Source organism: Dermacentor silvarum, chromosome 6 (genome assembly GCF_013339745.2).
Source record: "Dermacentor silvarum isolate Dsil-2018 chromosome 6, BIME_Dsil_1.4, whole genome shotgun sequence".
NCBI lineage: Eukaryota > Metazoa > Arthropoda > Arachnida > Ixodida > Ixodidae > Dermacentor > Dermacentor silvarum.
The window spans coordinates 162,429,730-162,442,890 of NC_051159.1; the positions used below are offsets into that span (position 1 = coordinate 162,429,730).

The window sequence follows — 13,161 nt, forward strand, 5'->3', positions numbered from 1 at the left end:
AAGGAGTAAAGACTTCTGACGCTGCTCGATGAGTGTCTTGTTCTGATCTCGTCGAAAACCCCCGAGCCGCCGCCAGAGGCACCGGCAATAGTCACTAACGCGGCGCGCGTTCGGTGGGAACGCGAGCAAAACGCCGACGGCGTCGACAACAGTTCTGCGCGTTGGTGGTGCTGCTACATGTCCAAGTTTATACAGCTGATAAAACTACTATCCTTATTACGTGTATATATATTGCCACGAGACAGTGAAGGGGCTGCTACTGTCGGTCGGACGAAGACGACGGCGACGAAGTGGCCAGAGGCGCGCGACAGCCTTGCATCCGTCGCTGCTGCTTGTCAAAACCTTGTATATAGCCATACTCACTCCCTAAATAAACGTTATCCCCGTAACATCTTTGGTGGAGGTGCTGGGTAAACCTGTCAACGTGCCGGCTCCGTCAACCAAGCACGGAACTTCGAAGCGGTCGCCATCTTGGTTGCTCCGCGATGACCAGTGAAGTGTCGACGGTGCAGCAGCCACCGGCTCCTGGGATTCTTTTGCACCAACAAGACCCGGGAACCTTTTCTGGTACAGATGGCTTGGATGTCGAAGGCTGGATCGACATGTACGAACGCGTCAGCAACCGCAACAGGTGGGACCCCACGGTTATGTTAGCCAACGCGATATTCTATCTGAAAGGGACGGCACGCGTGTGGTACCGGACGCATGAAGAAGATCTTACAAGTTGGGACGCTTGCAAGGCGAAGCTGCGTGAGTTGTTCGGCAGATCATTTGACCGACAGCAGGCCGCTAAAAAGGAGTTGGGATCTCGTATCCAGACGACCACTGAATCGTACATTTCGTACATACAGGACGTCCTGGGCCTTTGTCGAAAAGTTGATGCACAAATGGCCGAAGATGACAAGATTTCGCATATTTTGAAAGGAATAGCCGACGACGCGTTTAATCTACTGGTGTGTAAGGACTGTACGACGGTCGACGCCATAGTTAAGGAATGCCAGCGCTTTGAACAAGCGAAGAGTCGCCGCATCACCCGCCAGTTCCTTCGGCTACCTAACACTGCCGCCACATCATCATGCGAAGACCCACCGACGCCTGTACCGGCTAGAGCGTCAGAAGATGTAACGCGTATTGTCCGCCGCGAACTTGAAGCTCTAGCTCCTACGGCCGTTCTTCCAGACGTTCAGTCAGCCAACCTGCCCACCGTGTCACTCATAAAAGCAGTCGTCCGCCAGGAGTTCGCGAACATGGGATTATCATCGGCCGTCTGTTCCATTCGTACATCCGAACGTACCCCTGCAAATGTCACCCAGAACCAGGTCTACCCTTCGCGCTACAGAAACCCGGTTGACTGGAGGACGGCAGACGACCGACCCATATGTTTCAACTGCTCTCGCCCCGGGGGGGTAGTGCCACGAGACAGTGAAGGGGCTGCTACTGTCGGTCGGACGAAGACGACGGCGACGAAGTGGCCAGAGGCGCGCGACAGCCTTGCATCCGTCGCTGCTGCTTGTCCAAACCTTGTATATAGCCATACTCACTCCCTAAATAAACGTTATCCCCGTAACTATATATATATATATAGCTCTCTACTAATTTGCTATCGCAATTGATGCTTCGCCTTTTGGGTGAAACTGCGGTCTTTTTTTTGATGAAAAAGACTTATTCACGTAATGCACCATTCGTCTGAAATTTCACCCGAGCTGACAGAAAAATTTGAAAAATGTGTAAGAAACGGTGATATCTGTTCAGCGCACCACTTCAAGAACTAATTTGAAATGCCTATCGGATCCTGCCTGTTGTTTTACATTAATATTAAGTAGTATAGACACAACATTTTATTTACCGTAGGCAGTGCTCGTGTCGCGTGTTCCCTAAAAATTAGTCCTGTTTTCGCGCTGTTAGCCCCAGTATATCTGTTACGACTTGTTCGCTCTGGGACATTCGGTGTCTAGAGCAGCGCGGAATTTTTCAACGCCGAATTGCCGTGTCGTTGACATTGCTCGCCCTTCGCACCGCCTGAGCTCCCACCATCTCTCGAAATGCCGCGAGAACAAAAAGAGTGCTTAATATTTTTCTACTAGCGCCAGCTGCCCAGTACATACTGGTTACACTAATACTGTGTGCCCACGTTTTTCCAGTTTTGTCCGTATGTGTTGAGTTTATGCACTTTTATTTTTGGCATCGGTTTGTCTTTTATAACTTTATATTCGTGCTGAGTTAACCGGTTGTCGTGCAGAATCGGGTAACCTTTAACCACCTTTGTTAACATCGATGCTGTGCGGAAGTTGACACGACGTTCTGATTGGTCCGTGTGAGGGATTCCGGCCGCAGCTGCGGCGAAAATCGCTCTGGAACTGACCGTCGCGGAGAGGGCCTTTTGGGCGCAATTCGCCTCCGCCAAATTGGATTCCGCCTCCTCCAGACGCCGAATGTCTCAGCGTGAAAGAGCCAAGCTGCGTTCTGCACGAACTCTGTTTGTCGCGCTAACCACTAACCATCTGCAAAGGAAAGCTTTCCTGGCTACCTGCCCTTCCCCTCGACCGGCGCAATGTCACGCTTAAAGCCCCTGGAAAGTCACGCTGTGAGAAAGGCGCCGCCATGCGACGTCCCCCTTGCGCTTTGCGGTGGCGGTGCATGAAAGCGACCGGTGGACGTTCTCTTGCAGCGAATTTCATTGTTTTACTGGCAACTATCCTCTGGTTTCGATATTAACGAACATCAACCTTGTAGCGCAGCATTTCTGACATGACTTTTTCAGTGTGTTTATCAATGAAAATCGATAAATAAATCACCACAGACACATATGAGGTCATATGTGTCGTGACAGCTACATTTTTAGGAGACTTGCTCCTTGTGGGCTAAGTTCGCTGCTACAGCAGAACAGTTATTCATGGCTTGCGATGAGCAGCGGTTTAACCATCTTCATCTTGCCTCCTCGCTCTTGAAATGGTAACATACGTGCACGGTAATTAAAAATGTTTTCCGTATAATTCACATCTAAATCATGTAGATTCCGCATTTTTCACCACAATTGTTACAAGAACAGTGTTGTAAACTTCTGGAATTGCCAAAACACGGGACAAGAATTCTAATAACTCTGCAGCGAAAACCGGGGAAAAGTGGGAGAGAGAAAGAGCTGATGCATTTTTGACAACTGAGAAATGCCCTGAATATCAGTTGATTTGGTATTGATTGTGCAGATGTTTCCGGTGACAATGTCCATGATGGCCAGTTTCATGTCAGCGATTGCCATCTTGGGCATACCTGCAGAAAACTTCCTCTACGGCTCCCAGTATATGGTGAACTTCATCGGCATCATCATCGCCAGCGTTCTGGCTGCTCACGTATTTATGCCCGTGTTCTACGATATGGAGATGATCAGCGTGAACCAGGTAGGCTGGGTGCTCGAAGGTGATTGCGCTAAAAATACACTGACAATAAATTTTGTACTTTTAAATGCGAAGCGTTTCTTGGCGAACATTTGCCACTTTGAGAGTATCTTTCTATCTATCTAGCCGCCTACCTCTTGGTGCTCTCATGGTTGTGTGGCTAACTTTGTACACACCAAAATTGGCATAATATGACAAGTGTAGGACGAACATAAATGACAGGTCATGACATGAATGTCATGACCTGCGTGTCATGTAGGTCATGGAACAGCCGTCTACGTCTTGGTGCTTTCATGGTCGTTTCGTTAACTTGGTAGGTAACAAAATTAGCACAGTATGACAAGAGTGTATGACGAACATAAATGATAGGTCATGACATGCGTGTCATGTAGATAATGAAACAATCGCCTACGTCTTGGTGCCCTGATTGTCATTTCGTTAACCTGGTAGGCTCCCCGCACACTGCGTCGCATAACATCAATTCCCACAGGGCATGGGATCTGCCGGCTTTTTTTTTTTTTTTTTCATTGACAGGTGCCAGTTTCGCTCCCCATTTATAACGGCAATGTGAAAATACATTGGTCGAAAAGTATTTAAAATGCATCTGCAGCTATTTGATTTAGTTTTTATAAGCGGTAAAACACGGCTCATCTGCGTGCATTGAAGGGCAATCGTCCTTTATTAACTCCTTATGAATGGCGGTGCCATGCTTACGCGTTTCAGTTGACTTCACTTGATGTCACAAGAATTGCTTGTCGCTGTACAGAGAGTCTATGTGGCGCCTGCTCGCCATCTACTCAGCTTCTACTCATTGACGACATTCACAACAACCTGAGCTTCACGGCGTATAGCCCCTATTTAAAATTTCTAATCACCGTGGAATTGTTTTGCGGCGCGCTAATCTGCACATTGCTCGCCGTAATGTGACGTGCCTTGCCGTCACAAATATTCATTAGTGCTGGCCCTTTCTCTTGCAGTACCTGGAGAAGCGGTTCAATTCTGTGGTGATCCGAAAGTTTGCTTCCGCCTTGACTGTGATAGAAATGGTAACGTGCGGGTAAATAATGAACATGTACTGGTGGAAAGTTCAATGTTCACTCTCATATCGAGCTTTCCACCAATACGTGTTCATTATTTTGTCTCAGTCCTGGTTAACCTCCCCGTCTTTCATTTATCATTTTCTCTCTCTCTTCACTTCTATGATACACATTTCTTTATATTGCAGTGTTTTTTCATGGGCGTAGTGCTCTACGGCCCGTCACTTGCACTTGGGTCGGGTGAGTTCCCTCTCTGTATTATGCATTGAGCAGTGCGCGCAGCTGTAGTTCATGGGATGGACAACTGACAGCTTTGGCGGCGATAAAGAGCACATCTGATTTCTCCACCATTAACCATAATATTAAGCTGACGACAGCGCTCACGCAAAAAAAAAAAGAAAATAGTTGGAACATCTGCATAGAAAGGGCAGATTCAACGGTCGCGTGAGCAATGAATTTATTTATTTTAAAGGATCGTATTATTTATCATTGATTTCGGCTTGGAAAAATGTATAGGCATAAAATCTAGGACATAGCCTGTCTTTTTCTGTTAATTTTTTTTAATTCTTTATTTGCCAGCTCTGAAGGTACTCCCAAAGCCCCACGTGCTTTTCGTCGATGCAGCAATAGCCAATATTGTCCAATTTCAAGTCGCCCACTTCGCATCAGATAGGCTGAATTGGAAAGGCAAATCTTGGAAAGTCAACTCCCTAAAATTCTGCTTAAACCACGTACGTCTCAGACTGCGATTATGCGTTTTACGCTGAATGGTGTTACGCTGATCCTGAAACGTGTAAAACAACATTGAACGAAACCAATAGAGGACGGTGTGGCATAACACATCCTGATCTTCTCGGGTTCTTTTTTTATATTCATCTGTTCACACACGCTTAGGATAGATCTCACCGAAAAAATGTCTCCTAAGGTGACTATAACAGTTTCATCGTCCCCTATACCAAGTATCGGGAACATATGTCGGAATTATCATCCCTACTCTCGCTATCACGGGGTTACTCGGGATGACACAACTAAACTCTGTGTGAACCGTCACTGACAGGGTACAGCATGTAACGATATCACTTATTGTCTTCTCTGTAACAAATGTTCGATGCAGTGACGGGTCTTCCAGTGTGGCTCTCTATTGTGCTGAACGGAAGTGTTTGCGCCTTCTACACGACAGTAGTGAGTATTCCTGCACGCTGGGTAGGCCTCGCCATTCATTTTTCAGTTGGGGCACGGATTTTCAATCGTGCGAGTGTTATACTCGTAGAATGACGGAACAAGCGTATATTGAACTAAAAAGTATGAATTATTGACACTTAAGCCGTGACATCACGTGCAATGCTTTTCCTCTTACCGAAGAAATGGAAGCGTTAGCTCACTCCGGTATTCTGGGGCCAGCATTCGCAGAACTCTTTGGTCATAAGTACCGCTTTGTTAATATTATCTCGAACATCGATTCACTTCAGTTTTCTATTTACGAACAAGTCTATTTTAAGAACGTTTTGTGAATACGGTAACTGCTTGTTCAATAACTGAACTCTACGCATAACTATATAATGCATGATTATACCTATAAATATGCAAAGCAGCGGTAGAAATATCTTCGCCCAATAAAAAATATACTTGTGTTTTTACTGTACCTGAAGAAGGGACAAAGAATAGGAGGTCTAAGCCAGAGCATCGCTTGGCAAAGGGAACAATTTATTTTCTGTTGCAAACTTCTGATCCCAATTTCGAAAAAAAAAACATTTTTAAAATTTTCATTATACGTAAAAGCGGCTGCCGGCCACTCGTGCTGTTGGACATAATTAGGGCTCCGTGTTTTCGGATAAATCCGAAAAAATCCGATAAACACTCGCAGGTAAAATTTTTGACAATTCGGATTTATCCGATAAACTCCGATTTTAACGGTCAATATGACCCTGTTCCGTTCTATATCGAAAGGGTATGTTCTAAGCAGTCATTGATATATCGGACAGTTTGGCCGATAAACTTTATCTCACGTCGACAGTATCTCGTAGACCACACCCATCGGCCTATTTAACAAAGGGCTTGTCGCGCACGGAGTGAGAGACGTATGACAGCTCAACGACTGTCGCAGATCTTTATGGACCAGTCGCCGAAAAGTGGAGGCTGACAGTTGAGAGGAACATTTTCAATACACTCCAGTACACCAGCGAATCGTTTTGGTAGTGTTCAAATTGTGAATCTAAATGTGAAGCATGAGTTACCCAGCGCATTTGAAACCTATGCGCTGATTTTAAGTCGGTGTTTCTTGAAACTGACGACATGAGCCACCTAATGAGTGATTTTGCGAACTATCAGAGCTAATTAATCAGTAACATTGTTGAACCCCTGTCGCTTTGGAGACTTCACACTATCCAGTGGCCAGTGCTTTCTCGCTGCGCGCTGAGTCTTCTAGCGCAAACGTTGAAAGGGAATTTTCAAAGCTGATAATCACCAATCGAAAGGAGCGTGCTTCCCTCAGTGACAGCAACCTCGTAAAGTATGATTGCGTCTATTACAACAAGCTTTAATCTTGTAATACGCACAAATGTAGGTGTTTTGAATTCAAGTATTTGTGCTTGTGTGTATATGTGTTTGTGCGTCCAAACCTTCCATACAACAAAAATACGTTTCATGTGTTCTGATGTTTTCGTGTTCGGATATCATTTCATCTATGGTTTAGAGTGTTGAGAATAATGCAAAAATTAACTCCGATTTTAGACAATTGGGGATTTACGAGAAATAAACTCCGATAAACTCCGAATTTCCGCCAAAAAATCAACTCTGAAAAACACCCTCTGAATTTCAAGAAAAATTAACTCCGAAAACACGGAGCCCTAGACATAATATTACCGAAGGCGGCGGGCCAATGACCTACTAACAAAAATTTGTGAATTCAGCTCCAGTTCCCGTATTAAAAAAAAGTTCTTACGCTAAGACTAAGAGTACGCGCTACGCTAAGAGTACGCGACAGCCAATCGTAGTGTTCGGTATACTCGTATCGTTAGTGAAGGCAGCTCTCACAAACAAAGAGCTTTGTGAATTTGGCCCCCGCGGGCCGAATTCCAGCCTGTAAATCATCACGGTTGATGGGAACTTGCTCTTAACAACTAATTTATCGTAAGAGCTTTTCTGTATGCGGGCCCTGGTTCTGTGTGTTTTACGCTCATACGGGCAATCGCCCTACCCCTTGACCCTTCCCTATAACGTATTTTCATTTAAGGATTATAGGACGTGAGTAGCAGCTGGCACTGGTTACGGCAGGGTGATTCCACGAAAGATCAACACAGGTCCAAAATTTCATATTTTAGATTCCATTGAATATTTTATATTTTATGCGCATATCACTCGGTAGCACAAAAGTGAACTTGGCTTCCTTGCCAAATAAATACTTCAGGAGGAAAAAAATACCGAAGTTCCTCAGTGTGGAGGCGCTGTTTTCTTGCACCCGGCATTCTCGCAAATGCACAACGATGTGAAATACTAAATATTACCGCTACAATAAAATACATTTTTTTGCGTAAAATGCATACGTAATGAGGAGTCAGCTAGCATTGTTTGAGGCGTCTGGGCAAAGCGGAAGTGTTTTAGAAAAAATTGTCAATTTGCTACACTTTTCAAAAGTTGCTATATTTACGAATTTTTATCTACTTAACCAATTCATGTAGCCCTTTCAAATTTGGTGCTCTGTGAGAACGTAACGTGTTCAACAATTGTACTGAATATTTTCGTTGTATCACAAATAACCATTTTTACAGTTTGCCTCAAATGTCAAGTTTTGACGAAAATGAACTCTATTTAAAAATCAAAATACAAAAAACCCCATCGTTAATTTTTTTCAAAATCTCGTGAACAGCTGCTCGTAGACACTGGAAAAAGAATATTAAAAAACATGTTGCATTATTTTGTTTGTAGTGACAATATAGCTGGTCGAAATCAGAGCTTTGCCAGGATGCAGCAAGGTGCTAAAAAAGAGGGCCATCAGGTTGAAAACAATGTGCATAAGCCTCTGACTTGCCTAAATTTGACGATGATTGTGACAGAAAGGCAGTTTTATTATACTATAATTATGTAATCGGTAATTATAACCAGGTAATCGAGAAATCTGCGGAGTACAATCAACCTCTCTATATGGCTTTCATAGATTATGAAAAGGCATTCGATTCAGTAGAGCTATCAGCAGTCATAGAGGCATTGCGTAATCAAGGAGTGGAGGAGGCATACGTGAATATCTTGGCAAATATCTACAAGGATTCCACAGCTACCTTGGTTCTCCACAAGAAAAGTAGAAAGATACCTATCAAGAAAGGGGTCAGGCAAGGAGACACAATCTCCCCAATGCTATTCACTGCATGCTTAGAAGAAGTATTCAAGCTCTTAGACTGGGAAGGATTAGGAGTGAGGATCGATGGCGAATATCTCAGCAACCTTCGGTTTGCAGATGACATTGTCCTATTGAGCAACAATGGAGAGGAATTACAACAAATGATTGAGGACCTTCATCGAGAAAGTGCAAGAATTGGGTTGAATATGAATATGCAGAAGACAAAGCTAATGTTTAATAGCCTGGCAAGGGAACAAGAATTCAGGATCGCCAGTCAGCCTCTAGAGTCTGTAAAGGAATATGTTTATCTCGGTCAATTACTCACAGGGGACCCTGATCATGAGAAATAAATTTACAGAAGAATAAAATTGGGTTGGAGTGCATACGGCAGGCATTGCCAAATCCTAACTGGGAGCTTATCACTGTCGTTGAAAAGAAAAGTGTACAATCATTGCATTCTACCGGTGCTAACATACAGGGCAGAAACTTGGAGGTTAACAAAGAAGCTCGAGAACAAGTTAAGGACCGCACAAAGAGCAATGGAACGAAAAATCTTAGGAGTAACGTTAAGAGACAGGAAGAGAGCGGTGTGGATCAGAGAACAAACGGGGGTAGACGATATTCTAGTTGACATTAAGCGGAAGAAATGGAGCTGGGCAGGCCATGTAATGCGCAGGATGGATAACCGGTGGACCATTAGGGTTACAGAATGGATACCAAGAGAAGGGAAGCGCAGTCGAGGACGGCAGAAAGTCAGGTGGGATGATGAGGTTAGGAAATTCGCAGGCGCAAGTTGGAATACGCAAGCGCAAGACAGGGGTAATTGGAGATCGCAGGGAGAGGTTTTCGTCCTGCAGTGGACATAAATATAGGCTGATGATGATGATGATTAGAAGCGCCTCTTTCTAGAATGTCTAGCTTTCTGATGTAAACTCCTGCACTGATGCCTATACTCGGCCATTATTCGCCTCCATATTTTGTTCGCGCTTACAGATGAGGCTGTTGTAAAAGTCGTCTCTTTTGATTGAGTTGGTACGAGTGTAGTAAAATGGGGAGTGAGTGCACGGGAGGCAGTGGCAGGCGGAGCAAGTGAAGCGAAATAAGTTGAAAGTTTCTGGGGATGAGGTACCGCCTTAACCAGAAGCTACGTACACTCCGCCTGTTTCGGGTGCGCTGTCATTTGTCGTCTGCTCCACCGCTGTCTTCATATTGGGCGTCGCGATCACCATCTCGGAGGCGATGCTTTAGATTATGGTGTTTCAAGTATAGGTTGTGTCCAAATTAATGCCCCAGCAATAGCTCTCTTTGGGTAACACAATATAATCTCGCACGTCATGCTTTTGCTGATAGCGTTCGCTGGAACCAATTGCAGAAAAGTTGTCTTACGTTTTATACGAAAAAAGAACCTGAGGGCAGAGCTCGCTCTGGATCTGATTTGGAATAACTACGGAGTCCATCTAGTACACCCTAATTTTCCCCTCCACTTCATTCTGGTAGGCGCTCTCAGGTTTACGTCGCTAGTATGAGGCGTGAACGACCTCAAAACAGACGACAGACTACTTTTGGGCTGAGGGTAGAGCGCACACCGCACAGTCATAGTTCATTATACAGAAGCGCCAACTGTGCTCGCAGTGATTTGAGCTGGGAGTAGAGCTGCGATGGCTCACCATTACAGCCGAGACAGAGTTTTTTGTGCTGATTACTTGATGGTGCACAAAAAGAAAATACCATTTCGAAGAAATTTCCGCAAGGTTGGAGAGATTGGTCTAGCAGCACTGCGGAAGCTGTTGCCGCAAGCTGCCCGCCACGCACATGACGACGACCAGATATGCCAGAATTGCTTCAGACGACTTAGGGAACTGCTGTGTCGTTTCGACGCCTCCCCTGCTGAAACAGCTGATGAATTCATACCGCAAAAAGAGGAACTTGCAGGTCGAGAGCAGTGCGTACACCCACTCAAAACATTGCCTCGCGTGCGTCCGCAGAAATCGCATTCGCGACGCACAAACCTTCGTCCGGTGCAAGAGAAAACTCAAACTGATGGCACTGCCACGGCCAACTCTCACTTCTTAGGCTGCAGCCGCCATTTGGACCCTTCAGGTACCAAATGCGGCGTATGCACCCAATGGTTCAGAAACTTTAAAGAAGCTTATGAGAGATGTTCCTCCTACCAAGAGCGAATGCGCTTGTTGACTCTGGTACCAAGCCAACTGGAGCGAAAAAAATCCAAGCTCTCATTCCAAATTTGTCAGCCTTTATGATTTACAAATCCCGACACTGGCGCGAGAGGCATGGAATATGGTCAGCACCAGACGCCCTTGAGAGGAAACGATTGAACCCAACAGACATCCAGACTGCTGTGGAATATTATACGAAAGACGAGCATGGTTGTTCTCGGCAGAGTCCCAACAAAAAAGATGTAGTGTCTGTTTTGATTGATGGGAACAAAGAGTATGCTGCCAAGAGATTTATGACCCGCTCAGTACGAGAGACTTATCGTCTATTTAAAGAAGCCAATCCGGATACATTTATTGGGCTCTCAAAGTTTTATTCACTCCGACCAAAATGGGTTCTTCTTGCCCCACAACAAGAAGTGTGCCTTTGCATGTATTGTGCCAACGCCTCACAATGTGTTTCCGCGCTAGAAGAGCTCACTAATGGTGTCTACACAATGGACCACCTCAAGGAATTCTGTCTTTGCACCTCACCCACGACTGATTGTTTCCTGTGCGACTGTGATTATTGTGCAAAAGAAGACGCTTTAACTACTACTACATTAGGAATCCCCCAAGAGACAGAGGTAAACTATGCAGTATGGGAAAATGGCGACCTGATCAAAAAGAGTACACAGGCTATTGTCTTTCTGCAGGAGCTTGGTGTGTGAGTAGTCAGGTGGATCACCCATAACTACATAAGGGGCATACAAGCATCAGCAATACACGACGCCAAACAAAATGAACAGCGCGGATCCTGTGTCTTCCACTTTGACTTTGCAGAGAATTGGACAGCTGTTGTACCGAACGAGATACAGTCGTACCATTGGCACAAAAAACAGGTCTCTATATTTACGTGCGTCGTCACGAGTAGACGGTCTACTCAAAGTTTTGCTGTCATCAGTGATGACGTATGCCATGATGCTGCGCACGCTTGCTTTGCACTGGAAAAAATCTGTGAGTACATGAAGGAAGAAGTTCAGCCTGACACACATGTTACATACGTGTCTGATGGTGCCAGTAGCCATTTCAAGAACAAGTATCAGTTTTACGAGCTGTCACAGAAGGAGCACATGTCAACGAAGTGGCTTTTTACGGCCACAGGCCATGGTAAGAACGCTTGCGATGGTGTTGGTGGCTTAGTAAAGCATCAAGCCTCGCTCTACAATCTAAGAGCAGCCAGCACAGCAGTCATTAAGTCAGCCTCTGAAATGGTGGCGCAGATGACCGCAACGCTGAAAAATGTAAAACTGCTCTATGCAGATGTGTATGATGCAGAGAACTTTCGCCGCCTCAAAAAGAACCAGTGGAAATCTTTTCCGCGTGTTCCAGGCATACGGTCTTGGCACATTTGGTTAAGCACGCCTGATGTCAACAATTCTGATCGTGTTTTGTTAGCGTCCCGCACTGCTGCAAGTCCGTGGAAAAGGATCAAGCCTTTCTGAGTGCATCCATCGGCTATGCTCCAAGTGCCTTGTTTCCTCTCCCTACCTTCATGCTGGAGCACTTTAATGCAGCACATCTGGATCATCCACAAGTGTACAGTGACGCTTCTGTAAGTCAACAGGCAAGCAGTTGTGATGCGGCGTATTGGATTCGCTTTGTTAGATCTCCTGATCTGGCCCTATGGATCAGTTGATCTTCTCGAAGAAATGCGGAAAGTGCCGACATTACTGCAGCACTTCGTAAGCTGAGAACTTGTTCTCCACAGCACGCTATCATCCTTTCGGATTCGTCAGAGAACTATCCCGTGCATTGTTGGCCAGCTAGTTCGGCCGACAGTAATTGATGTTCGTTAAGGAGCTAAGAAATAACCATCTCAGTGGGTAATGCCACATGTTAGACTTGCAGGCAATGAAGCTCTGATTTCGACCAGCTATATTGTCACTACAAACAAAATAATGCAACATGTTTTTTAATATTCTTTTTCCAGTGTCTACGAGCAGCTGTTTACGAGATTTTGAAAAAAATTAACGATGGGGTTTTTTGTATTTTGATTTTTAAATAGAGTTCATTTTCGTCAAAACTTGACATTTGAGGCAAACTGTAAAAATGGTTATTTGTGATACAACGAAAATATTCAGTACAATTGTTGAACACGTTACGTTCTCACAGAGCACCAAATTTGAAAGGGCTACATGAATTGGTTAAGTAGATAAAAATTCGTAAATATAGCAACTTTTGAA

General features: G+C 44.9%; 1 protein-coding gene across 1 annotated transcript in view; it reads left to right on the forward strand.

Moving 5' to 3' along the window:
• The window catches only part of LOC119456321 (sodium-coupled monocarboxylate transporter 1), a 67,693-nt gene that overhangs the window by 31,464 nt on the left and 23,068 nt on the right, over nucleotides 1-13,161 (forward strand). The window contains exons 3-6 of the mRNA XM_037718024.2: nucleotides 3,204-3,395; nucleotides 4,370-4,438; nucleotides 4,618-4,669; nucleotides 5,544-5,611. Coding sequence (XP_037573952.1) covers nucleotides 3,204-3,395; nucleotides 4,370-4,438; nucleotides 4,618-4,669; nucleotides 5,544-5,611 — 381 coding nt within the window. The remainder of the gene's footprint in view (nucleotides 1-3,203; nucleotides 3,396-4,369; nucleotides 4,439-4,617; nucleotides 4,670-5,543; nucleotides 5,612-13,161) is intronic.